This window comes from Myotis nattereri, assembly GCF_964212035.1.
Source record: "Myotis nattereri genome assembly, chromosome: 2".
NCBI lineage: Eukaryota > Metazoa > Chordata > Mammalia > Chiroptera > Vespertilionidae > Myotis > Myotis nattereri.
In genome coordinates this window covers 210,289,641-210,317,631 of record NC_138076.1, presented here as the reverse complement: position 1 = coordinate 210,317,631, position 27,991 = coordinate 210,289,641, and the positions used below count along the sequence as shown (strand labels likewise).

Sequence of the window (27,991 nt, the reverse complement as noted above, 5' to 3'; positions counted from 1 at the left end):
AACCCAAAAAACCATCATCAAGACCGACGTCACAAGGGTTGCCACCTGTTTTCTTCTAGGACTTTTATGGTTTTAGGTCTTACACTCAAATCTTTGAACCATTTTAAGTTAATTTTTGTGTATGGCGTAAAATAGTGATCCAGTTTCATTCATTTGCATGTGGCTGTCCAGTTTTTCCAACACCATTTATTGACGAGATTGTCCTTTCCTTATCGTATATTCTTGGCTACTTTGTAGCAAATTAATTGACATATAGACCTGGGTTTATTTCTGGGCTCTCTGTTCTCTTCCATTTATTATACTATGGTTATTTTGGTTATACAAATGAACCCATTTATTATAGTCTAGCATGTTTCAAATTATAGAGCTTCTACTGGTCTTTCAGTTCTTCAGCCTTCTGATGGCGGACTTTACTGTGTTGGCAGAAGTGGTGTTGTAGATCCAGATACCACCAGCTACTGTTTTCATGCAGGAACCACAGTACCTGATCCCCACAACTCACCTCTTTATCTTGGTTTTGCCACAAAAGGAGCAAGTGTACTTGGTGTGCTGGCTGATTTTGATTTTCTTCATCATTTTAGTGAGGGAGTGCCGTAATGGTTCCTGTATTTACCAATGACTCTGACCTTGGTGCGTTTAGCCATGGTGCTGCAAACTAGGTCCTAGACTATGTTTTTTTTAAGAGAAGGTCTGTGTCTTGTTCATCATTGTATTCTTTGTCTCTAATCCAGTGCTTAGCCACCTAATAAGAGCTCCACTAAATATTACTTGGCTAAGTGAGTATCATTTGAAATGATGTTTCTGTATTTTTTGCATATACTTTGAAAGTGTATTCAGAGACGATTCATCATAGTGTTTTAAAAGAAGAGCAGTATGAGCAGCACAGTGGGTGGACTCTTAAGTTCACCAGTGAGGTTCGCTACCAGCAGAGTCATCCTTTGAGGAATCTTTCTCATCCCTAGTTGACATTAAATTGTTATGTTAGCTAAAGAGAGTCTGTTTAAAAGGTGAAAGTACTCAGAACACATACCATCTTTATATATAAAATCCTAATATGCAAATAGACCGAACAATAGGACAACCAAACAACTGGTTGCTATGACGTGCACTGACCACCAGGGGGTGCATGTGGAACATGGTGGACATCGGCCGCAGCGGGATGGTGGAACAGGTGATGGCGGGGGGGGGGGGGGGGTGCGCCAGGCCAAGGCAGGGCACTAGTCACTGTCATTGGGGTGAGCCTCTAGGGTTACTGAAAATTCTTTGCTCCCATGCACTGCGGTCCTGCCTGGTGCTTGCACCCGCTGCCAACTCGGAACCGCCACACACACCTGCTGCTGGCATCCAGTGCTGGCCTCAATTGCTCGGCACCGTCAGTGGGTGCAAGCAACAGCTGCCGGCCCTGATCGCCCCTCAGGGCTTCACCTCCCCCTGCTCCTGAGGAGCAGTTGGGGCTGGCAGCCGCTGCTTGCACCCACTGCCGGTGCCAGAGCTGCTGCTCACACCCACTGCTGGCACTGGCCCTGCTTGTACCCATTGCCAGCGCCTGGCGCTGGTCCTGATCACTCAGTGCCGTCAGCAGGTGAGAGCAGCAGCTGCTGGCCTTGATTGCCCCTGAGGGCTTATCCACCTCCCCATGCTCCTGAGGGGTGATGGGGGCAGCAGCTGCCACTTGCACCCACTGCTGGCATCGGCCCCAATCACTCTGCACCGTCAGCATCAACGGGTGCGAGCAGGGCCGGCGCCATCAGCGCATGGGAGCAGTGGCGGGAGTGGGGCTGCCGGCAGACAGGGGACCGAGGTCCACAGCAGGAGGGCCGAGGCGGGAGTGCAAAGGATGGGCCAAGACCTGACCCCGTGCCCACCACAGCCTTGCGGCTCACAGTTTCATTCAAGGTGCACAAATTCGTGCACTGGACCCCTAGTCTATATATATAAAAGCCTAAGCGACCGGATGACCAGTGGTAACTATGATGCGCACTGACCACCAGAGGGCAGATGCTCAATGCGGGAGCTGCCCCCTGGTGGTCAGTACACTCCCACAGCAGAAGTGCTGCTCAGCTGACTGACAGGCACCAGATGCTGGGCTCACGCTGGCAAGCGCAAGCCTCTCCTGCCTCCGCGCAGCGCTACCAAGCGGCAGTGGCAGGAGCGGTAGGACTGGGATGAGCGGGAGCAGCACCCTGGCCTCCTGCCGCTTCATGCAGTACTATATCCCCCGAGGTGTGCCAGATTGCGAGAAGGCACAGGCCAGGCTGAGGGACCCCACTGGTGCATGAATCTGTGCACAGGGCCTCTGGTGTGAAATAATGTTCAAGGATATAGAGAGGGAATGCACATGGGCAATTGGTGTTGGCCCAAATATTATTTATTTAGCTTTTTCTTTCATATCACTTCAAATCTGGTCTAAAACCAGGATCTGTCTCTAGCGTGGCAGAAACCCAGAGACACAGTATGGGTGATCTCGTCCCAGTTCCAGCTGTTGTTACTCATGTTAGTGGGTTTTAGAGGCAGGAAGATCTGGAGAGCCGGGAGAGAGCTAAGGAGCTGTCTTAATTAGAAGCGGTGGGGGAAGAAAGACAAAGGGCTGTCGGGGGATGGAAGAGTCTTTCCCACTTACATTTGAGTCACGGGTGTGATGTTTTCAAGCTATGGCCTCAACTGTGCCAAAAGTAGTCCCTATATTTGTCTATAATTCAAGATAATCTTAAATTTTTTGGTGGCAGGAAATATAAACTTGGTCATTCTGTTTTCTCAGTCATCCTCCTGTTTAAATTTAGTCAGTTCGGGATTTCCCTTTCTCCCTCTTCCTCTTGAGGATGGCCTCAGAGTTTCGGGGGCTGCTTGGCCTTATTGCTTTGGGGGTGGGGGAAATATTTGCTCCCTAGCTCTGGCATCTCTTCACCCTGCCTTCTGCTGAGAGGAAACTTATCCCATTGTTCCTAGTTGTCCACCTCTCGTTCTGCCCGTGTCCACATATCTAACAGCACCGCCTTGCTATTAGGTTGTTAGGCCATGCTCTCTGCGTCCTCCCCCCAATGTCTCTCCTTGAAACACATAATTTTTAAAAATTCTAACTGTGCTATCTAGATGGTGGTTGTATGTCTGTTGTGCATTTGAGAGATATGAGCATTTCATTACCATAAAAAATAAAACGCACAACACACCTTGAAAGTAGGTCATCAGCGCACATGCTCAGTCCTGTAGTAAATGCTGAGAAATCTAGTAAGTAGCCAATTCTTTTGCCCTTGTTGTTGATTATAATCCAGCAGGTCCAACGTGTACAAACTACAGCCTCATTTTCCCTAAAGTTAGCAGTTTTAATGAAATGGAAATAGTGGTACTTAATTTTTTCCAATTCGTATTACTACCTTCCACACAACAGTGTATGGATGCTTCAGAGGACTGGGCAGAGTAGACAAGGAATGACCTAGTTTCTGAGAGGTGGATTAGACTCCTACAAATGTTCTCTTTTCCTTTCTAAAGATTTTTTAGTGTGTGTGTGTGTGTGTGTGTGTGTGTGTGTGTGTGTGTGATGGCTGCACTGTTGCACTACAGAGGAGCTCTGGAGGTGCCTTAGACTTTTGCAGCAGGCGTTTCTTTTGGATCCTCATGCCTTGTGGCCTGGAGACAAGGTAAGCAAAGGGCCACAGCAGTCACAAATCCTGATAGCTCAGTCGTGGCTCATGCCAAGGTCGAATGTTTTAGTAAATATAAATGAAAAAGGTGTTTTACATCAGAGGTGTTGGAGATGGGACACTTTCCTCTTTCCCACTTAGTTCTTTGTGGCTGGTCGAAGGATCCAAATGACATACAAAAGATTAACAGGAGAAATTAAATATTAACATGTGCACATGGGAAATTCACATATGCATGAAAATTCCAAAGACAGGAAAAATGAGGCATATATGCCATTCGATGGCAAGGAGGGGGAAGTTGGGGTCCAGGACTTCAAACAGGAAGTAAGGCAGTTCACAAGGAGATGAATACGTTAATGTGTAGTAAATAAATATTTGCTGGGCCATCCTTAACAATGGGACATAGGATGGATTTCGATCAAACAGGACTTGCTAGCTTCCTACCTACTTTAGATTAAACTAATTATCTATGAAGGTAGCTCCCTTCCTGGAGTAGGTCCTCCATGTTACATTCTTTTAGGCATTTGGGGCGAGGCCTAAGGTTCTTCCTGAGCTTTCTAGGCCTTGATTGTTTCCAGCCTGACATAATCGACACTCTAGAGCAGCGGTTCTCAACCTGTGAGTCGCGACCCCTTTGGCGGTCAAACGACCCTTTCACAGGAGTCGCCTAAGACCATCCTGCATATCAGATATTTACATTGCGATTCATAACAGTAGCAACATTACAGTGATGAAGTAGCAACGAAAATAATTTTATGGTTGGGTCACAACATGAGGAACTGTATTTAAAGGGCCAGAAGGCTGAGAACCACTGCTCTAGAGTGACACATCTTGGGGCAGCTTGTTTGAACCCCTGCAGAAGTATTTCACTCATTGTACTGAGAAAAGGAAAACCCAGAAAGGAATGCTTAGTACTTTGATAGTGATAGTCACCAGTCCTTGCTACCTATAAACTTGGAGAAAGCCTAATTATTCAGAAATATTCAATCACTAAGTTGTGACAATTCTTTGATGATCATATTTTAAGTGTCATCTCTATGCCTGTTTCGCGGGCCTTTGTCATCTGTTACTTGCGCTGTTGCAATACCTTGGTCAGCGATCTCCTTGCCTGAGTCTCACTCCTGTCTGTCTGCCTGGCGATCTCCCCAGTGAGCTGGATAACACAAAACTTCAAAGCAGCCTTTAATGGCTTTTCATTATCTGCAGGATAAAAACTATACTCCTGACTTCTTTCATTTTCAGCAATGTGGAGGTCCTCCTGCTGTTAAAAAAAAAAGACCCACACAACTAGATTCTGGATAAAAGATGCCTTTTAGTGCATTGTTGGATGCGCGGGAGTGAAAGGAAGTCTCCATGGGCAAAACAGCACAAAAGCGGACAACCCGCAGTAGGCCTGAGGACTGAAACCTGACTAGAGCAGGGGGCTGAGTGTAAAGGCAGGTTCCCTGAGGCCAATGCTGGTATCAGCATCACAATCAGAACACTAGGCTGGAGCCAACCCAGCCGGAAGTGGAGCCTCAACTGCAGCATTAAATGAAGTGCTCAAGGAGGTACACCGGCTCTAGGCCTGTAGTCCTCCTCCTGGACTACAGATTCTTCCTGGAGGAAAGCAGCCTGACAAAGACCCTGTCGTGAGCATGGAAGCATCACACACGCCTGTCTTTCCACACTGCCAGGTTCATTAGGGGAAACCTCCCCAATCAGCCAGGAGAGTCACACACAGAGGCGGGGAGCTTACAGGAACGAGCGAGTGCTGGACACACAGTCCCAGTCACTGAGTCACTGGTGTGTCCACAGGTGGAGAGGTGGGCATTGTTCTCAAGCCAGGTGGCTGCAGTGGCAGCAGTGACCAGTGGATGGAGTCCAGCAGGGCTCCCAGTATGACCGTGGTACAGTTGGTGTGGCTCAGTGTTGGAGCTCTGAGTTCTTATAACCCCCCAGGGGTGGAGGTCCCACTCTGAGTGCCCAGACTTGTGGCTTTGGGTGCTCCAGACTCTACCAAAGGGTGTTCTGGTTACCTGAGTCTTGACATAGCACTTGACGTAACTGTCATGGCTACAGTGACTCCATGCTGGATTGTCAAAAGTGTCCAAAAAGTCTGCTCTGCTGTTGCTCTATACGGATTCCCCTCCCCCGGACTCTTACAGGTTAACCTCAGTCAAGCACGATGTCACCATCAGTGACAGCCAGAAACACGAGGAACACACCTGCATGACAGAGTCTACGAGACACAAACCACAGGGTTAGCCTACAAGGGTTTCAGCTATGAATGATTAGCTGCAGAATATTAAACAGCTGAGTATGAAATGCTTATGGGAAAAATGCAATCAACAAGGGATAGATGATTAGACAGATTTGAAAAAGAGAAAATTGGGAACTAGAAGATAGGTACAAAGAAATCATTCAATAATATAGCACAGAGATCAAAGAGGAAAAAAATATGGATGTGAGGAGGAAGGCCAAACTCACATCTAATCGGAGTGCCACCTATCCTTCCAGCCTCGTTTCTGCCCCATTCCATGCCAGCCACTGATTTACTGAAAGATTCCCCAACACATAGGTACTGTCATACCTCTGTGCTTTGAGGCTGGCTGCCCTCTCCCCCCGGGATCCTATTTTATTCTTCTGGAGGCCCACTTATGGGACCAAGCAGCCTATGGGTCACAGCTCCCTCCTTTGAGCTCAGCTCTACTTGGGTATTAGGACAGAGGACAGGGAGTAAGGGACAAGTGTCTGCTCTCCCTCATCTGGCCACGGTGGTGGTCATACATCTATTGGCTGTTGCTTCTTTGGCTGATATGGCCTCCATGCCCTCTCTATGGCAGGTACCCAAATGCTGGCTGTCTTGTGGGGTGAATATGAGTATACCCTGGGAGCCCCCTGATGTGGGACACCCAGGTCTGGTTCAACTTATTCCAACCACCTCCCTGCTGCTAATTCTCACTTCAGTTTTATCTAATCTATTATTTAATCCATCCACATCCATTGAGCTTTTACTTTAAAACAATTTTATTTTTCCTTTCTGAAAGTTTTTTTTTTAATATGCTTTTATTGACTTCAGAGGGAGGAAGGAAGAGGGAGAGAGAGAGATAGCAACATTAGTGATGAGAAAGAATCACTGATTGGCTGCTTCCTGCACGCCCCCTACTGGGGATCCAGTCTGCAGTCTGGGTATGTGCCCTGACAGGTAATTGAACAGCGACCTCCTGGTTCATAGATTGATGCCCAACCACTAAGCCTTGCTGGCTAGGCTGGCTTTTGTATTTTTAGGCATAGTTCATAATAATGTTCTATTCCCAATATAATTGTTGCATAAATGAATGAATGAAAATAAATGCTGTAATAAAAAGATAAATCATTAATAGATAAATTACAATATAATGCTATCAATCCTATCCTATAAAATAAAAGGCTAATATGCAAATTGACCAAATGGCAGAATGAGCAGTTACTATGACACACACTGACCACCAGGGGGCAGACACTCAACGCAGGAGCTGCCACCTGGTGGTCAGTATGCTCCCACAGGGGAAGCGCCACTCAGCCAGAAGCCAGGCTCACAGCTGGCGCAGTGGTGATTGCGGGAGCCTCTCCTGCCTCCTCAGCAGCGCTAAGGATGTCTGACTTAGGTAGGCTTAGGCCTGCTCCCCACTGGGCTCTCCCAAGGGCTCCCAAACTGCAAGAGGGCACAGGCTAGGCTGAGGGACCCTGCCAAGTGCACTAAATTTGTGCTCGGGAAGGGGGGTCCCCTCAGACCAGCCTGCACCCTCACCAATCCCAGGAATCGGGCCTAAACTGGCAGTTGGACATCCCTCTCACAATCCTGGACCGCTGGCTCCTAACTGCCCCCCCCCCCCCCCCCCCCCCGCTGGCCTGGTTGCCTCACACAGCCTGCTGTTCAGTCGTTTGGTCGTCCCTCACTAACCCCCCTGCCTGCCTGGTCACCCCCCACAGCCTGCTGTTTGGTCATCTGTCTGGTTGTTTCAGTTGTGACGGCCCCTGGCTTTTTGTATATTAGGATAAGCAAAGAGCTATAAGAACAAGGATCATACAACTGCTTCTGTCTGGGGGCGGAAGGAAATGGAATATGTCCTCTTAGGTAGTCAGTTAGGTGTTTTTCAAAGGGACATATATAATATATTAAGTTTTAATAGGCGGGATTTGGAGGGGTAGTTTTGGGGTTTTGTTGTTGTTTGTTGGTGGTATGTGGGGTTTTTGGGGTTTCTTTTTTTGCTTATTTTGAGTAGTAGAGTGCTCATGCTTCATGAGAAATAGCACTTCCTCTGAGTGCACAATTTAAATGATATTTAAAGGTTTGTTGCAGTGTTTCAGATTTAGATGTGATTTCTACTCAGTATTGAAGTAAGGAATTTTACTGTTGGTCTGTACATCTAATGAGGGAAAAGTTTAAGAATTATAGTTCTCATCGTCATCTTTCCACAGCACAACAGTTCTCTTGGCCTTAAATGCAAGAATTGGTGGGCACAAAGGGCATGCGTCATGCTTGTGGTCTATACGTACGGGGTTTCTGAGGGGGAGGGGGAGTACCTGGTGTGTTCAGGTTCCCATTGCTTCCAGTCGACCCACGGCAGGGTAAGATATAAGATACCAAGAATAATCAAACCAGCTTTGATTTGACCAAAATTTCAAGGTCCCATTTTGAATCCCTTGTGATTCCACTTCTGACTGTTTCATAACCAACAATACCCAGTATCTACATAGTGTTTACCATGTGCCAGGTACCATTTCAAGCATTTCACATATTTAATTTATGTCAGAATTTAACCCCTGGGAGAGAAACTAAGATGGCGGCATAGATAAACACCGGGAAATAGTCGCCCCACACAACAATTGAAAATTAGCCCAAAGGACGGAGCAAACATCGTCCAAAACAACAGGAAGGCTGGCTGAGTGTAATTTCTACAACTAGAAGAAAAGAAAAGCACGCTGAGAGCCAGAGGAGCTGCGGAGGCTGAGTGCAGAGGTACGCGGCGGCTCGCGCGCGCGGAAAGGGGGTGGCACCTGAGGACGCGGCTGTCTTTTTGAATCACAAGCTCCCGACTGCTCTGATCTCCGGTTCTGGGAAGTCTCTGGGGACCCAGGACTCATACGGGCAGAGGCTGCTCTCTCAGGCGGCAGCGGGCGAACTTGGGGGCAGATTTCCCTCGGAGGTGCTTGCAGCCATTGCCGGGACACTGAGACGCGAGACTCCGGGCGCGGAGAATCAGCCATAGCTTCTTTCCCTGCCCTTTTGACTCCCTGAGACCCCGCCCCACCCGGGCTGCGGCAGAGGCTTTTGCATGTGAATGCCCCAGAACTTTGCAACCTGATAATTACCTAACTGCAGCCGGGCCAGCCAGACCCGGAACTTCCAAGAGAAGGCCCAAGGCCCCGCAGCGGCTTGCATTGCTTCACAGCTGAGCCTCTTCGTAGTTCCTGCTGTGTGGCCTCAGGCAGGGGCTGAATTAGCACCTCCTTAGATCCAGGAGCCACTGTACCCAGTGGTCAGAGGGGGTCCATTCTCCCACTTCAGACACAGCTGCTTCCCACAGCCAATTGGCCTGGAGGTCAATTCCTCCCAGTGATCCTACAACAAGCGAGGCACCAAGAGTGCACCAAGAGTGTCCACCCCAGGTAACTGGGGAGGCTGAGCCACTGGGCCCTACAGGACACCTGGCGCGCAGGCCACTCTATCAACACAGGGAAGCAGCCAAAATGCGGAGACAAAGAAACAGGTCACAATTGGCAGAAACGGAGGAGGCCAGACGACTGGATGTAGAGTTCAAGGCCACGTTTATAAGGTTTGTCAAGAATTTTATGGAAACCGCCGATAAATTTAATGAATCCCTCAAGGAGTATGGTGAGACCATGGAGGTCATGAAAAAGGACCAATTAGAAATTATGCATACACTGACTGAAATAAAGAATACTTTACAGAGCTCCAACAGCAGACAAGAGGATCCCAAGAATCAAGTCAAAGATTTGAAATGCAAAGAAACAAAAAATACCCAACCGAAAAAGAAAAAAGAAAAGAGATTCAAAAAATATGAAGATAGTGTAAGGAACCTCTGGGACAACTTCAAGCGTACCAACATCAGAATTATAGGGGTACCAGAAGGAGAGAGAGGGCAAGATATTGAAAACCTTTTTGAAGAAATAATGACAGAAAACTTCCCCCACCTGGTGAAAGAAATGGACTTACAAGTCCAGGAAGCGCAGAGAACCCCAAACAAAAGGAATCCAAAGAGGACCACACCAAGACACATCATAATTAAAATGCCAAGAGCAAAAGATAAAGAGAGAATCTTAAAAGCAGCAAGAGAAAGACAGTCAGTTACCTACAAGGGAGTACCCATCCGACTGTCAGCTGATTTCTCAACAGAAACCATGCAGGCCAGAAGAGAGTGGCAAGAAATATTCAAAGAGATGAATAGCAAGAACCTGCAACCAAGATTACTTTATCCAGCAAAGCTATCATTCAGAATGGAAGGTCAGATAAAGAGCTTCACGGATAAGAAAAAGCTAAAGGAGTTCATCACCACCAAACCAGCATTATATGAAATGCTGAAAGGTATTCTTTAAGAAGAGGAAGAAGAAAAAGGAACTCTTACCATTTGCCACAGCATGGATGGAACTGGAGAGCGGATAAATACCACAAGATCTCACTTATTTGTGGAATATAATGAACAACATAAACTGATGAACAAGGACTGATCCAGAGACGGAGAGGCATTGATTGGACTGTCGGGCCTTGGAGGGAAGGTAGGGGAGGGTGGGGGCAAGGGGGAAAGATCAACCAAAGGACTTATATGCAAGCATATAGGCCTAACCAATGGACACGGACAACGGGGGGGTGAGGGGGTGAGCGGGGAGAGGGGGGGGGTAGAGGGTACACATATGTAATATCTTAATCAATAAAAAATATTAAAAAAAAAAAAAAAGAATTTAACCCCTGACCCAATCTAGCTTAACTTCTGACTCTCCTAAAGTCACCCATAGGGTGTTACCGGCATTATAAGGCTTGGTCTGACAATCACAAGCACTTGACCTTCAGACCGCAGCTCATCTGTTTGGCCTGGAGTGTGCTCCGTGAAGCATGGAGGCCTTAGCATGCTGGAGACCAGACTCCACTCCAGCCTGAAAGGCTGACAACATCGAGGTACTAATGATCGCCAGCTTCCCAGAGACATTTCAGCCTCAGTTTTATAACGGTAATCTATTGAAGAAATTACAATTTTTATTATTAATGGAACTGTAATTGTGAAATTTAATAATGAGAATCCTCTACCTGTTTTATATGATCCATATTCATGGCCTGGAAGTCTTCAGCTGTCCGCTTGAAGAAATTTTAAAAGAAAAGTACCTTTGCCCTAGCCAGTTTGGCTCAGTGGATAGAGTGTCGGCCTGCTAACAGAAGGATCCTGGGTTTGACTCCGGTCAAGGGCATATACCTCAGTTGCAGGCTCCTCCCCGGCCTGGGCCCTGGTTGGGCGCCTGCAGGAGGCACCCAATCGATGTGTTTCTCTCACATTGATATTTATCTCTGTCTTTCCCTCTCTCTTCCACTCTCTCTAAAAATCAATGGAAAAATATCCTCAGGTGAGGATTAAAAAAAAAAAAAAGCACCTTTAAGTGTGTCTACAATTCTATTTTCCTATGAGAAGTTAAACCATTAACTCAAATTATATTGGAAGAAGTAATATACTTGACATATTTCATAGCTACATTTTCCAAATATGTTTTCTTATTTTAATATTTTGATATAATACAGTTAAATGTAGTGATAAACAATAAAAAGTTCTCAGAACCTACAGTTGTGTGTTTACATTCATGCACATATATATACACACACATACACTTAACACAGACCATAGGGAAATTATAGCTATTCCAACTTATTACAATTATATGGGATTTCATATATATCATAAGACAAATATATTATGATTTTCATGTCAAATATGTTAAGTTTCACATTAAATATCCATTTTAAATTAGTGGCTTGTCTACTTTATACCAGTATATCAATGAGCAATCCAGAGCATCCTGCTATATTAATAATTTATAACTGTGGCTTAGAGAAATGGCCTTATTATCCTCAGATCCTATTTCTTTTGATTAACATAATTACTAAAGTAGGAGCTCCTTCAGTTCCTTTGTTAAACCACAGAAAGACATATTTTGGGATCCATTTTCTGTCATGCTTGCCAGCTCTCTGCTTTGTAGCTGTAATTGGATATTATTTATTAGACCAACAGGAGAATTGATCACAGCAATAGCTCTGCTGGAATATAACACCCATTATTAGATTCACAGTATAATGGAATATAAAATAATATTCAATAATTATAGTACCTGGAACAAGGCAGTGGAATTATTGAAAAATGAAAAGGATTTACCAGTATGGAATGTTCCTGTCTGTAGGCAAAGTCTCTTAACTCAGAATTAAAATTGAAGTTCTCTTTCAAAAGTGATTTCAGCATTTTCTCCAAACTAGCAAAAACATTTCAGCACCTTCAATAGCGTAGCTATTCTCTTTTGTCCTTATGCTCTAAGCATGGTGGTGTATTACTGTTGTTTTGTTTTTTTCTTACTTCAGGCACTTTAGTGAAAGTCTGCATTTAAATTTGCAGTCTGATGTCTTACGTAGAGAATAAGCTTCTTAGGATAAGATAAAATATCAAGAATAATCAAGCCAGCTTTGATTTGACCAAAATTTCAAGGTCCCATTTTGCATTAATCAAATATATTTGCAAGTGTAAAGCACTGTGCAATAGAGAAAGCTGATGTAGTCTCACTTTCATACTGGGCTTCCCGTTCAGGAGTCTGCTGGATAGATACTTGAGAACAAAGCTCTTTGACATTCAGGTTTGAATGGAAAGAAAATGAGAAAAGTAAGCCAACCAAATTAATTCTCTCTCTACTCCTCTCTGCCTTTTCGGTGGAATTCAGAGACATTCTCTCTCAGAGAAAGTTAGGAAGCCCTTATGAAACAGTCATTTGAGTGTTTACAGAGCATGCGCTTATGTGCTTTGTGTTTACACATATAAAGACAGTATTCATTGCTGTTCTCCATCAAATCCCCACAAGTCCTGCTGGGCTTCAGAAAATGTTCCATAAATGCTATTCATTCCTTATACGAATCCAAGAACAGGCCAACTGTGTACTTAACTCAGTCCCCTCCCCCATGGCCCTGCACCTCTGAAAGCACCACCAGGGACAGGTGGAGTGACCCCAAGATGGGCTTCAGTCACCTCCCAGTTCTGACCTATTAGAGCAATTGTTCGTAGAGAAATACTTGGTACAACGGGTTCTACCAGATTTTTTGTTCCTTCCTTTATTCCCCTCATAAAAAGAACATTGATTTAGGATTCAGGAACCTCAGGTTCTAGTCCTACTTTTGCCCTTTAACCATTATGTGATCCTGAAATTCTCATGTGCTGGCCTCTATCACAAAGTCCTTTAAGACTTTCTCTCCCGTTGAGTTTAATGATTGGACTATTCAGATAATGATTCATTGAACAAATATATATCAAATGACTGTCAGGTACTTTGCTAGTCACCGTTGGCCTGAACACATTGAACAAGATGTGTGCCCTGAAGGGGTTTGCAGTCTACTGGAGGTGACAGATCTATAAACAGTAAATTATAACAAGTCATAAACAACAAATTTGTTTACTGCTATTGTCAGAGCTTAGAATAGTGCTTGCCACATCCTTGTACTTACTACATATTTATCAAATTAGTAATATTTGAAAGATGAAATAAGTGAAAATATAAATATTCACATTGGATTAAGCAAAAGCAAAAAAGGATTCATTTTAACTTGGAGGATAAAGAAAGGGTTTCACAAAGGAGGCTGTATTTGAACTGGGTGTAGAAGAATGGAGCTGTTTTTGAGTGGAAGGGTAGGGATGAAGGGTATTTTAGGTTGGGGGAACAGTACAAGCAAAAATGCAGACACATGAGCATGTATGTCCACCCAATGGACATCACCCTGGCAGTTGGGAATCAGATATAAAGAGGCAGCAGAACATTTCAGGCAAAAGGAACAGCATGGGTGGAGGCTGGTGCACAGAGGGAACATGGTAAATTTGAAGAAATGAAAGAACTTAGTGTAGGACCATATAGTTTTAGGGAAAATAGTAGTAAAAAAAAAAGACAAGAGAGGCACATAGGTCTAATTTATGCAGAGCCTTGTAAACCACATGAAGTAGTATGAAGAAGTAATGGAGAGAAGTAACATGATACTAATTCTAGAAAGGTCACTCTGGGTGTGCTGTGCAGAATGAACTGAGGGGACAGCGTGGGAGACCTCTTAGAGCTGCGCTAGCAACCACAGCTCCAAAATAACCTGAGTGACTGGGAAGTTGATGGTCATATTTGTGTGTGTGTGTGTGTGTGTGTGTGTGTGTTCATTTACCAGTCTTTTGTTCTTTAGATTTCACATGTAAGTGAAATCATATGGTATTTATCTTATTTTAATTTTTTCTTTATTGATTAAGGTATTACGTATGTGTCCTTATCCCCCCCATTCCCCCCCACCCACTCATGCCCTCACTCCCCTGGTGTCTGTGTTCATCGGTTATGCTTATATACATGCATGCAAGTCCTTTGGTTAATCTCTCCCCCTTACCCCCACCCTCCCCTACCTTCCCTCTAAGGTTTGACGATCTGATCGATGCTTCTCTGTCTCTGGATCTGTTTTTGTTCATCAGTTTAGGTTGCTCATTATATTTCCACAAATAAGTGAGATCATGTGATATTTATCTTTCTCTGACTGGCTTATTTCACTTTGCATAATGCTCTCCAGTTCCATCCATGCTGTTGGAAATGGTAAGAATTCCTTCTTTTTTTTACCACAGCATAGTATTTCATTGAGTAGAGGTACCACTGTTTTTTAATCCACTCATCTGCTGATGGGCACTTAGGCTGTTTCCAAATCTTAGCTATGGTGAATTGTGCTTGATGGTCATATTAATAGAGGTAAAGTGTACAGCCAAGGATGAGGAGGCTGGAGGGCAATAAGACCTCCCTGGGCAGAGTAATATATATATATTTATATTACTTGGGGCTTATATTACTTATATTTATATTTGGGGCTAGACTTCAGCAGGCATCTGGGCTGAGAATTAAAATGTGTGCATTACCTGCATACAGGTGATAGATCTAGTCCTAGTTTAAATAGGTAATAGATGATATCACCCTGGGAGATTGTAGGAGCAGAAGATAAAAGGGTCAAGGATAGAATGTCTGCAATTTAGAGGGATCAGAGCCAGGGAGGAATATTGAGAAGATTGCCTAGAGCAGTGGTTCTCAACCTTCTGGCCCTTTAAATACAGTTCCTCATGTTGTGACCCAACCATAAAATTATTTTCGTTGCTACTTCATAACTGTCATGTTGCTACTGTTGTGAATCATAATGTAAATATCTGATATGCAGGATGATCTTAGGTGACCCCTGTGAAAGGGTCGTTCGACCGCCAAAGGGGTTGTGACCCACAGGTTGAGAACTGCTGGCCTAGAGAGATGGAGGAGAGCCAGCAAAGTTCTGTTGAAGCATTTATGGAGGAATGAGTTTCAAGGAGAAAAAACCTACCAATGCAAGGGTTGAGTGTGGTGGTTTGTAGATGTTGATTGAGCCAAGTGAGTTAAGTGTTATATACATCTTCAATATTCATGCTGATTTTTCATCTATTCTATCAGTTACTTAGAGAGGGATGTCAAAATTGCCAAATGTGATTTAGTGGGATTTGTCTAATTCTCGCCTTAATTCTGTCATTTTTTCACTTCATTTATTTGTAGTTCTATTATTGGGTATTTACACATTTATAATGTTACTAGGGGCCCGGTGCATGAAATTCGTGCACTGGGTGTGTTTGGGGGGGTGTCCCTCAGCCCAGCCTGCCCCCTCTCACATACTGGGAGCCCTCAGGCATTGACCCCCATCACCCTCCAATCGCCTGATCGGCCCCTTGCCCAGGCCTGACGCCTCCGCCAGAGGTGTCAGGCTTGGACAGGGGACCCCCATCTCCTCCCAATCACTGGCTCTGGCCCCCTCCCAGGCCTGAGGCCTCTGGCCCAGGAATCATGCCTGGGCAGGGAACCCCCATCTCCATCTGATCGCTTGCTCCACCCCCCGCCCAAGCCTGACGCCTCTGACCCAGGCTTCAGGCCTGGGCAAGGGGACCATCACATCCCCCCAATCCCCGGCTCCCCCCCCCCCACACCCAGGCCTGATGCCTCGGCCAGAGGAGTTGACCCTCATCACCCTCCGATCACCAATCACCGGATCGGCCCCTTGACCAGGCCTGAGGCCTTCGGCAGAGGTGTCAGGCCTGGGCAGGGGACCCCCAGCTCTCCGCGGTTGCAGGCTCCGCCCCTGCCCAGGCCTAACGCCTCTGGCCTAGGCGTCTGGCCCGGGCAGCGGGGACCCGCAGCTGCAGCGGCCCCGCGATTGTGGGCTCCGCTTTAGGCCCAGGCAAGGGGCCCCTAGCTCCTGGGACTGCCAGCTTCGACCGTGCCCAGCTCCCATCGCTGGCTCCACCCCTACTTCCTGCTATCACTGGCCAGGGCGGCAAAGGCGCCTGATTCTCCGATCATGGCTGGGGGGCAGGGCAAAGGCGGCCCCAGGGCCGCCTTTGCCCTGCCCCCCAGCTCTTAGCTCCCCCCTGGGTTTCAGATCACTGTCAGTGGCAGGGGGCTTCTTCCTGCTTTCCCTTTTGCCTCCCTGCATTGTGCCTACATATGCAAATTAACCGCCATCTTGTTGGCAGTTAACTGCCAATCTTTGTTGGCAGTTAACTGCCAATCTTAGTTGGCAGTTAATTTGCATATAGCCCTGATTAGCCAATGAAAAGGGTATCGTCGTATGCCAATTACCATTTTTCTCTTTTATTAGTGTAGATATCTTTGAGATGTTTGGCCCTTTTGTCATTATGAAATGTCCTTTTTATTCTCTAGTAATACTCCTTGTCTTAAAGCCTATTTTACCTAATATTAAGATAGCCACTGAGCTTTTTCAGGTTTACTGTTGCATGATATCTTTTTTCCAATCCTTGACTTTACATGTGACTTTGTTTTTAAGCTTGTCTCTTATATACAGCATATGATTGGATCTTATGTTTTTTATCCAGTCTGAAATTTTATGCTTTATAATTTGCATTTTAGTATAATTACTGATACAGTTGAATTTAGATTTACTCTTTTACTTTCTTCTTGTCCCATCTGTTTGTCCCACCTGTGTTTTATTCCTCTGTGCTTTCCTTGCTGTCTTCTCTTGAGCTAATTCAATACTTTTAAATTTTTAACTTAGCAGTTGGCTTCTTAGTTATACCTCTTTGCATGAATTTTAGTATTTTCTCCAGGGATTAAATTATATATCTTTAACATTTCACCATCTCATTATATTGCCATCTCATATGAAATATTAGAATCTTGCACCCAGCCTGTGTGGCTCAGTGGTTGAGCACCCATCTATGAACTAGGTTGTCACAGTTCGATTCCCAGTCAGGGCATATGCCCAGGTTGTGGGCTCGATCCCCAGTGTGGGGTGTGCAGAAAGCAGCCAATCAATGATTCTCTCTCATCATTGATGTTTCTCTCTCTCCCTCTCCCTTCCTCTCTGAAATAAAAAATATATATATATTTAAAAATTTAAAAAACCAATTAGAATCTTACAACCATATAGAAAAAGACTCCCCCGCCCCCCATTTTTCTCACATGTAGAATGAAAGTCAGCGGAAAATATTTGACTAAAATTTACTTTTATGTAAATATAGAGATGTACACATGTACTTTGGAATACTATAAATCTAGTATTCTACTAGGAATATGTTAGTATTTTTAACAGAACCTTTACCAACTAGATATAACTTTCTCATATGCAAATTAGGAGTATTCTAGAAGTTGTCTTCATCTACCAGTTTTCTATTTCCTTTCGTCACTACTAAGTAAACTACATTCAGCTTAGAAAAACAAAGGCATTACTTTTTCTTGGTCCTTGTGCTTCAGTCTGTCCTTCACTCAAGCATTTATCGAACACATCCTATGGGAGTGGCACTCTCAGGTGCTGAGATGCAAAGATGACTCCTAACAAGGTCTCCCCGAGGGCCTGTTTTCAGGTGGGGGAGAGGAGCCTTGTAATAAAGGAGATGAAATATTATTGACAGGGTTCCAAATAGGATATGGCAAGATAGACAATAATAGGTTACAGGCAGGAAAGAAAAGGAGATAGAGAAGGTGATTCTTGAGTTGAGTTTTGAAAGATAAGGAAGTTCGGAGATGAAAGGGTTGGGAAAAAATGGAATTCCTGGTAGAGGTAGTGCTGTACATTTCTTGAATTGTCTAACTGGTGTACTAGCAGCGTTTTTGCCCGGGGTTGCCTCCAACTATGGATGAAAATTGAAAGGAAGGTTTTTAGAGTCTAAGAAAATTTGCTTTTCTTAGTAACTCAGAGCCTGAAAGTGATGCTGCTAACATATGAATGGGCATTATGAGGTTGGTTTTGATGGACATTGTGATATACAAACACCTGATAGCGAATTACACAATTCCTGTATCCTCTTTTTTGGGAGCTTCGAATGACATAACCTCGCTATTGTCCTCTCTCACATAGTGATGCTTTTAATTTCAAGAACTCTCTCTCCCTTAGAAATAATTTTCTTCCTTTCCATACTTGAGAGCAAGCCCTAGGGCTGAGTGTGGACAACAATGTGCAGCTGGAAATTTGGACCAGGCTCATACTTCATAGATTCAAGAGAGAGTCCTATATCTGGCCCACCTTAAATTTAACTCTTTGGAACTCCTTCAGTTCCTTCTGTTTGTAATAACTATTATTTATCTGTTGTAGTCCAGGTACTTTGTTATACTCCAGATACTTGGTGATATTAATGAATAAAATGGACAAAGATCCCTGACCAGATGGAACTTAACATTTTAGTAATCATGACAACAGCTCTGAAAGATTGCCTCTTTTCTCCCATGTGACAAAGGATTTATTAAAATTAGACCACTACCTAAAGTAGTGATTTTCTTGTATGAGCTTTGTTGAAACATTGGGGCAAGAAGACATTTTTTTATTTCAGGAGAAAAAGACTGTGTGTGTGTGTGTGTGTGTGTGTGTGTGTGTGTGTGTGTGTGTGACGGGGGATTCTGTAAGGATAGACCAATATGTTATGCCAAATTTTCTCTAGTTTATCTTGTAGATGAAAGCTTGAAGGTACTAAAAATATGGTGGTTTCAGAAACAGAGGAGTAAGTGAAGGGGGAAATATTTTAAGACAAGTTGTTTGAAGCTTTCCTTTCCTTGTGCTTCAGAGAAGGCAGCCTTCGAATGACTCAGGCATCAGTTATAGTGTGGGTATACTTCAAAGAGGCAGAAGAGAAACACTGTAAGAAAGTAGAAAATTAAATAGGAGAGGATTTTGTTATGGCATAAAAATTTTGATTTATTAAAATTGCAACAGATTTGAAATAGAGTGTTTTCAGTTTTGATTTGTTATTTTACAGATGCTGTATCTACTCCCTCAGAAAAAACCCCATCTCTGCAGACAAATGTGAATTTGGACAAGAAACCAGAGAGTACCATTACAAATACTGTAACAGAAAACCCTTTTCAAATGCCTCTAGAAAAGCAGTCAAATGCAACAAATTTTGAAATATTGACAACTTTATCAGCATTTGGGTCATCAAGTAAAGAAGAGTCTATCCATCCAAGTGTAAGAATATCCAAGTCGGACTCGACTTTCTGTAACCAGGCCTCTGTAGAGACACTCTATGTCTCTCCCTCGTTCAAGACGTTTGACCCAGCGGAGACTATAATCAGTAAGGACTCTCAGAAACCAGCCCAGCCCAGCATTGCTCAGAGGGATGTTGATATCCTCAAGAGCTTAACGGAATGGGGTGAGTCTAAAAAAATAAATAAATAAATAAAAATGCTCTTTTGAAGCATTCTTCATTTACTTTTCTCTGCTCTCTTCCCCCCTGTCTTGTTCCCTCCTTTCACTCTCCATCCAGTGGTATTAAAAGGTGCGCGCCATAGAGGACTTTCTCAGCTGGGAAAGTGCCCTTTTATTAAAGGGCCAATGGGCAGTCCATCCTTATGGGTGACAAGTGCTCGACTGAAGCACGGATTCTGAGCAGTTTTGTTGGAGAACACATTAGAAAGAACTAGCATAAACAAGAGCTTCCTTTTGGTTGTTTCCAAAAGTACCCACGAATTTCTCATTTATTCTCAGGAACAATTAAACTTCTGTTCTTCCAGAAAGGGCATGCAGGCTGAGGAATAATACAAAGTTGTGACTGAGCAAAGAAATTCTGTGAAGCTCTAATTTATTCTCCGTAGAACAGCCAGAATGACCTGATGACTAATCCTCCCCACTTAAACCGTGGGCAGCTCCCATGTTCCTAAAGATCCAATAGCCTTCCAGGCCCTGGGCAGTCTAGCTGCTGCCTTTCAGCAGCCTGATGTTCTTTCCATTTGTCAAGTAAACCATGTGGCTTCACCATCTTTGGACTCTTGTTCCCTCTGACTTCTAATCCACCTCTTTCCTAGTTCACTCTTCCTCATCCTTAAGAGGTCAGCTCAAACATCACTTCTTCAAGATTTCCTGACCCCTAGATTATTTCAAATCCCCCCAACTGTATGCTATCTCAGTATCCTACAATTATTCTTCCTAGCACTAATTGTCACTCTAATTAAATATAATTATATATGCATTAAGTTTTTTAATGTCTTTCCCCAAAAGTGGAATGTCAACTTCACGAGGGAAGGGACCACATCTACCCTGTTTATTATTATACTAGAGGCCTGATGCACAAAATTTGTGCATGGGTAGGATCCCTAGGCCTGGCCAGCGATAAGGGCTGATATGTGGGGCAGCCGGCAGGGCAATGGAGGGGGGCCCCCACTGGCATCCACCTTGGCCAGCCTGGCGCTGCCCGCTTGCCAGCCCTGCGCCCTGGCTCCTCCCACTGCCCCCCCCCCCGTCGCCTCCCTCTGCAGGGTGACTGGCGGGGTGATTGGGGGCCCCCACTGGCACCCACCTTGGTTAGCCTGGGGGCAGCTCCTGCGTTGAGCGTCTGCCCCCGGGTAGTCAGTGCGCATCATAGTGACTGGTCATTCCGCCATTCGGTCGATTTGCATATTAGGCTTTTATTATACAGGATCCTCAGCACCAACCACAGTGCCTTGCACTTAGGAGGCAATCAATATTTAATAAGCAAACTAAAAGCAGCTTAGTAGAGAAGGAATGGAAAGTGTACATGAAAAAGTAATAAAAGAAAACATTGGACAGTTAAGCCAGGATAGATGCACTGTCTGCCAGGTTAAGTTTGGACTTTATTTTGGAGACAATGCAAGTCACTAACGGTTTTAAGTCAGATGAGTAGCTTTACCAATGTGTTTTGGAAAAATTACTCTCTCAGGAGTGTGCAGAATGGATTTGGAGGAGGTGAAACAGGGAGGCGGCACTTCAGAGGCTATTGTGGGAAAGGAAACTGGGTGAGAGACAGGAGACGAGAGAGGGTGAGTTAGAGGGAGATGGCCCCAGATGGAGCATGATCTGGGGGAGGAGGCCTAGAATCCGAACAGAAAGGGAGTCACCTCATCCTGAGGGCCTATAAGGAAGGAGAAAGGATGTATCAGTGTGAGGGAAGGGTTTTGTTGATTTTAATAATTAAGATGTATTAAGCCTCCGGGTACCATATACTGTAGTCTTGGCCTCAATATCTTACTGTCTGATGTCACCTGCCAAGACTGAGGAGTTTGGAGTGATATTACAGCTGTGGAGAGACTGGAATAGATTTAGAATAAGCGCTCTAGAGAATGGAAGAGGGAACTGATAAGACACTGATAAGGCGAAGGAGTGGTCATTTGCAGCAACCCTCGTTTATGGGGTCTCTGCTTTTCTCCAGTAGTGCCGAGCAGCCTGGGGGTGGGAATGAAAAGATAGATATATAAATTGGAATAAGGTTAGGACAGGGATTGGCAAACTACCCTGGCCCACTGGGTAGTTTTAATCCTCACCTGAGGATATTTTTTCCACTGATTTTTTAAGAGAAAGTGGAGAGGAAGTGGAGGGAGAGAGAAACATCTATGTGAGAGACACATTGATTGGTTGCCTCCTGCATGTGCCCCAGCCAGGGAATTGAGCCTGCAACTGAGGTATGTGCCCTCGAACCTGAGATCCTTCTGTCCAAGGGCCAATGCTCTAACCACTGAGTGAAACTGGCCAGGGCCCACTGACTGTTTTTTACAATCAAAGGGCTCTTGGAATACAACCATACTAATTGGTTTACATATTGTCCTTGGCTGTTTTTGTGCTGTAACAGCAGAGCTGAGCAGTTGCAACAGATACTGTATGTCCCACAAAGCCTAAAATATTTGCTATCTGGTCCTTTAGAAAGAGGTTTGCTGACTCTCGCATTAGGAATTAGCAGCAGGTAAGGCAGAAGACACAGCATCAAGGAGGTAGCAAGAAAGTGGTTCAAAGTGATGGATGATGGGATTCTACACTGGACAAGAAAGGAGGTGGAGCCAGGCAGACACTGGTAGAGTGAGAGAAAACAAAAGGATCATTAGATCTGTTGTCTCAACGCGGCCAAAGGGTAGAGGTATTTAAAGGGATGAGGGGCTGGGAGTAATTCAGAAGGAAAGTAATCTTGGAAAATAAGATTTCAGAGAGAGGCAGTTCTGAGTGATGACATGTTCTGAGGAATACGCAGGGGAATGGCTGGTTGAGGATTCAAGAAATGATGAGGTGAGGATGGGTGACTAGTCTCCATGGACGCTGGCATCACTCAGGATGATGGAGGATAGAGAAGATGGTACAGTAGCCTCCCGCCCCCCTTTTCTGTGGTTTTGCATTTCAAAGTTTTACCTACCACTGGCCAACTGCGAATTGAAAATATTCAATGGAAAATTGCAGAAATAAATAATTCATTAGTTAAAACTGCATGTTGGTCTGAGTAGCATGGTGGAATCTCATGCTTTCCCCTCCATCCTGCCCAGGATGTTAATCATCCCCTTTGTCCAACATGCCCATGACGTTTATGCCATCTGCCCATTAGTCTCTGTGTAGCCGTCCAAGTGATCAGACGGACCGTGTGGCCTCTCAGTGCTTGTGTTCATGTAACCCTCCTTTTACCTAGTAATGGCTCCAAAGCATCAGAGTAGTGATGCTGGCAATTTGGATGTGCCAAAGGGAAGCCAGTCAGTGCTGCTTTTAAATGGAAAGGTGAAAGTGGTTGACTTAGTAAGGAAAGAAGAGAAATCGTGTGCTGAGGCTGCTAAGCTCTGTGGTAAGAACAAATCTTTTATCCGTGAATTGTGAAGCAGGGAAAGGAAATTTCCTGCCGCAGCTGGTGATAACTGCTTAGTTAGGATGGAAAAGGCATTAAGTCTGTGGGTGGAAGACATGAGCAGAAATCGTGTTCCAAATGATGACAGCGCGTCACGTCAGAAAGCATTGAGCCCATATGGAGACTGCAGGTCCCCTGAAACAAGTGGGCGCATTCACATAACTTTTATTATACTATATTGTTATAATGGCTCCATTTTATTATTATCGATAATTTCTTACTGTGTCTAACTCATAAATTAAACTGTATCATAAGTATGTGTGTATAGGAAAAACAGTACAATGGACCCTTAAACAACATGGGTGTTAGGGACACCAACACCTACTTGAGCCATTGTAAATCTGCATATAACTTTTGACTCCCCAAAAACTTACCTAAAGACTCCAGATCCGGAAAAATTAACAATTTCCTCAAAAGAAGTGGGAAAATGATAGGAAACAGTTCTGCAGACCCTTTCCGCTAACCCTGAGCCACGGGTTGGGCTGGTTCAGAAGCTCCGTGTTGAAGGGAGCCTTATCACTCGGGAAGTCACAGCCACACAGCTGCCCTGCCCCAGACAGCCCAGCAACTCCTCTAGCGGGACATCCTCACCCAGAAGCCCTGTGCTCATTAGCAGTCACTCTCCACTCCCCCCCCCCCCCTAACACCTGCAACCACTAGTCTATTGTCTGTCTCTATGGATTTGCCTGTTCTGGACACTTTATATGGTGGAATCATACAGCATGGGGACTTTGTGACTATGTCCTTCACTTTACATAATGTTTTTAAGGTCCATCCATGTTATAGCATGTATCATACTTTGTTCCTTTTTATGGCAGAATAGTATTCCACTGTATAGATACACACATTTCATTTATCCACTCACAGTTGGACATTTGAGTTGTTTTTCCTTTTGACTATTATGAATAATTTTGCTATGAATGTTTGTGTAAAATATTTTTTAACCACTGAACAAAATCAGAATATTTTAATTTATGTGTATAGCTAACTTGGCAGCCATTATAAACCAGCTAGGAAAATTGAAATAAATCAATTGGAGAATGAAAAAAAAAAAATCCCTGTAGTTTACAATGAACTGTTTGAAGTACTTAATTGACCATGGACCTACTACTTACAGAAAAATTTGCATTACAGCTAAGTTCTGAAATATTTCTAGGAAATGTATTTGTCATTTTACTTTTGCACCCAAGAGTTCTAAATGCTTTTTAAATTTAAAGTTGTAATAGAATGGTTTGGTAGGTGTTACTCGTAAGTATAAAGTTAGAGCTAACACAGCACTTGGGATCGTTTCATTGGTGCAATCTTCAGGCAAGCAGAGCATTAATTGGTGTGCATACATCACACATTCACTGCAGCTTATCTGCAATTATTGCTGTGTTTCAGTTTTGCAGATAAACTGCTTGAAGGGGATGACAGTTAACTAGATACCCACATAACTTCAGAGTGAGTCAGAGAAGGGTCCCCGAGCGGGCGGGGAGACGCCCCCAGAGCGCAGCCTGAAGTGTCTGGTACAGCTGTGCCATGTTTGGAAACAAAAGTAAATGGTGTGCAGCAATTAGAGGTGAAGTGGCTCCTTGGAGTGAAGGCATCACGTAGCCATGAATCAAAGCTGCGAAACTGTGAACAGTGGTAAGCTATTTAGTCAGCCGCTGCCGCTGCAGAGGAAACAAAGGTGGAGGTACAGTAGGAAGCAGGGATTCTCAAACCTAGCACACCCGGAGACACCTGGAGGCCTGTTCACACTCAGCGTCTGATTAGTGGGTCTGCAGTGAAGCCCATGACCTCATCCTTAACGAATTCCCAGGTGCTGCTGCTGCCGCTGCCGCTGCTACTGGTTCACGGACCAGTATTGCTAGGGTTTTGTGACTACCTTCTAGTAATTAAATATAGCCGCTCACCCTTTCTCCCACTCTCCCTTTTTTGGTAAAGACTTGCATATCTACCAATGATTCTTTACAGACATTTTCAAACAAACAAGTTCTCAAAACGCTTCCTTCTCCTGCATCCCTTTCCAGTGAACTGCTGGGGAATGTGCTGCTCCCGAATGAGTAAACCACGAGAGAGACAGACACGGTGTAGGAAACAGGGGAGCCACACGGGGATGGTGCAGGGACAGTGCGACTCAGGGCCCCCCCATGTTGAGGCTTTCGTCGTCAGCGTGGTAGGAAACTGTCGCACCCCTTTTAGACCAAGGATAGACTGTGGATAAGCCAGCCTGACTCTCAGGGTGCTGGTTCATCTTGGCCGTGCACCGATGACGTGCCCACTTCCCTTTCGTATCCTGCTGCTGCGTCACTAGAGGACTCGTTTCACCCCAGAAAGTTTTGTGATTGGGATTTTTCCCGAGAACTGGAAAGCTTTGAAGCAAAAAATAGAAGCCGCCTACACCAGCCATAATTTTTACAAGAGGTCCAATTTAGTTTAAAGGGATGTGGGTATGTAAAGGAAATAAAGTAATATATAAGTAATAGGTGCTAAGTGATAAGCATTGATTTCCCTGTTCTATGACTATAGAGAATAAGTGTTTTTTGTTTTGTTTTTTAATTTAAGTAGCAAGTCCAGAGTTAATTTCAAAGACTTTAGAACTGGATTTAGCCCATTTATACCACCTAATACATAAGTGAATGTACTTAGATATTCCAAGGAGACAAGAAAAAGTTCTGGGTCCAAGAAAGTCTGGAAAAACATGAGTAAATACTGTGCTGACGGACATTGGGAGGCACAGTATGCAGTCACGCAGTCTGATTTGACTCGGAAGCCCTGTTTTCACAGAACATCTTTTTACAACATCAGGCACACAGCATTCCTCAGAATACACTTTGGGAAATAATGATTTAGAATGAAGTGCTGAAGAAGAGACTTAATATAATTTTTCCTGAAAGAAAGTTAAAATGTTATTAAATCTTTAATTTTTTTGAAAATAGATTTAGAAAGCTTTTTACTTTACATGCAATTTCTTGGTGGAAAACTAATTGCGTATGTGCGCTGGTGTTCTGGGTCTCAGGTGGACTGGACTTCAGTCTTGACATATTTGCCTGTTGAGAGAAAAAAATTAGTTTCACAACTTTTGATAGTTGTAATTGGTTGTTCGTTTTGCCAGAGTATTCTCTGTAGAAGAAAAAATGGAGAAGGAATGTAAGTTGCAGGTTTCTCAGACTTTCTATTTTAAATGTCAACTTAAAATGCCATCAGTAGAATGGAGCGTAATACTTGACTTTCTACTCTCGCTGGTAAGTGGAATATAAAAATATGTTAGTCAGGATCTGAGAGTGAAGATAAATATTGGTCATTTTATTTTAGTTTCCTTTAGAAAATCTTTAGGATTTTCTCTGTTTCCTGCTTTAGGATTATTTAGGTTTATTATGATTATTTTCCACATCAAATTCTAAGTAGTGTATTTATGTTGAGACCGTTCAGATCGGATTTGACATTGTAAAGTGATTTTAGCTAGTGCTCTCGTTTGCATGTTGCATAATCTTTCTCTCTCCTTTACACATTTCAGTGTCAACCCCCTCTGAGGGGACATCTTCCTTTTCTACTCTATCCATGGCGTCTCCTGACACGGCCTCTCCAGACAAGTCTGCTCCTCTCTTACCCCGGATTTTGACTGGACCTTCCTACTGGGCTTTGTCCCATCAACAGTCTTCTGTCTCCTTTAAAGATAAAGATAAGACAGCCAGGGTTCGTCACCCCTTTGCTCCTTGGAGCTCACTGTCTTCTGATGAAGAATCTGACAACTTCAGTCTACTGGAAAGTCTTCCAGATAACTCTGATTCTGCTAACAAGAAGATAAGTCATATTTCCCGCAGTAATTGGGTAGGGTTGTCCACCCAAAATGTAGACCGTTTCACCTCGGTGCCCTGTTCTAGTTTTCAGACAACCAAAGGCCTGCCTCAGGAGCCCAAAGCAAACAATTCCATTCAGGGTCTTCTAGGGGAGGTGAAAAATGCAATAGTCAAATTACACGAAGATCTGAGTATGGTGATACAAGAACTTGGTGTCATCAACAGCCATCTGGTAAGAATGAGTGGGAATAGCCCCCAAATCAGCACGGCTTCGCCGCTGCCCCAGTCTTCTGAGGAGAGCTCAGATCAAATAGAATCATCCCAGTAACCATTTCTGATAGAGCTCATGTGGTTCCACTCCCCCGAAACTGAGTTAGCCTGCTATAGGTTCTCATTACTATGGCAAAATAGACTGACGGTTTGATTTTTCTTTGTCAGATTTATTAACAGTATCTTGCACATCAATAAATTCACTTGGGTGGTTTATTTTTTTAAACAGAAAAGGTTCACCTTTGATAATATTTTCAGATTTAGATATTAGTTCATTTGAAACTGAAGAGAATTTCATTCTTCCATGCTCTGTTCTTTAAATCAAAATACATTTAAACATCAGTGAAGGCTATGGTAAGACCTCACATGGGAAATGGCTATTCTAGAGCTCTGGGGGAAGCTGGTAGCGAGGGGCCCTTTACTTCTCATCGGTGTGGGGTATCACTGTCAGCAAGCCTTTGCCTGGAGTGAGGAAGACTGAATCTGGGGCACAGGTTTTACATGTTCTCACACCAGGTTTCTGTCCTGCAAACCAAGGGCCAGAACCTTCCCTCCTTGTGGATGCCACATTGGTTGGGAGTTTAGTTGAGACAAAAAGAACATGGAATAGGTTTTTGTTCATGTATATTGCAAAATGAATTCAAATGTATACTCTTTTCTTGTATTTTCAAAAATAAATTTGATGTTATTCTTCTTGTATCTTTTTAGTTCATTAAAACATCCTTTCAACTGGAAATGTCTCAATTACGATATTTATGAGCAGGATGGTCTCATTTGGGGATGACAGGCCAATGCTTCTCAACCCTGTTGCACATGAGGGTCACTGGAGAAGCTTTCATTTTGTTTTGTATGTGGTTGATGGAACAGTGTAAGGGCTGCATGTACCCATCACTCAGTTTCAACAGCTACCTATAAAAAGCTATGATGATTCCTGATA

The 27,991-nt window shown here is 44.1% G+C and overlaps 1 protein-coding gene and 1 pseudogene across 2 annotated transcripts in view; one reads left to right on the top strand and one right to left on the bottom strand.

The window, feature by feature from the left end:
• Positions 1 to 27,112, top strand: part of ENTHD1 (ENTH domain containing 1) — a gene marked incomplete at both ends in the record, with an annotated part of 85,644 nt that extends 58,532 nt beyond the window's left edge. Inside the window, 2 exons of the mRNA XM_081084053.1 lie at positions 19,148 to 19,540; positions 26,502 to 27,112. Of these exons, the coding sequence (XP_080940179.1) occupies positions 19,148 to 19,540; positions 26,502 to 27,112 (1,004 nt within the window). The remainder of the gene's footprint in view (positions 1 to 19,147; positions 19,541 to 26,501) is intronic.
• LOC308514827 (large ribosomal subunit protein eL43-like) lies at positions 371 to 644 on the bottom strand (annotated as a pseudogene). Its single transcript has one exon. The product of its transcript is annotated as a large ribosomal subunit protein eL43-like (transcript).
• Positions 27,113 to 27,991: the final 879 nt, after the last annotated feature.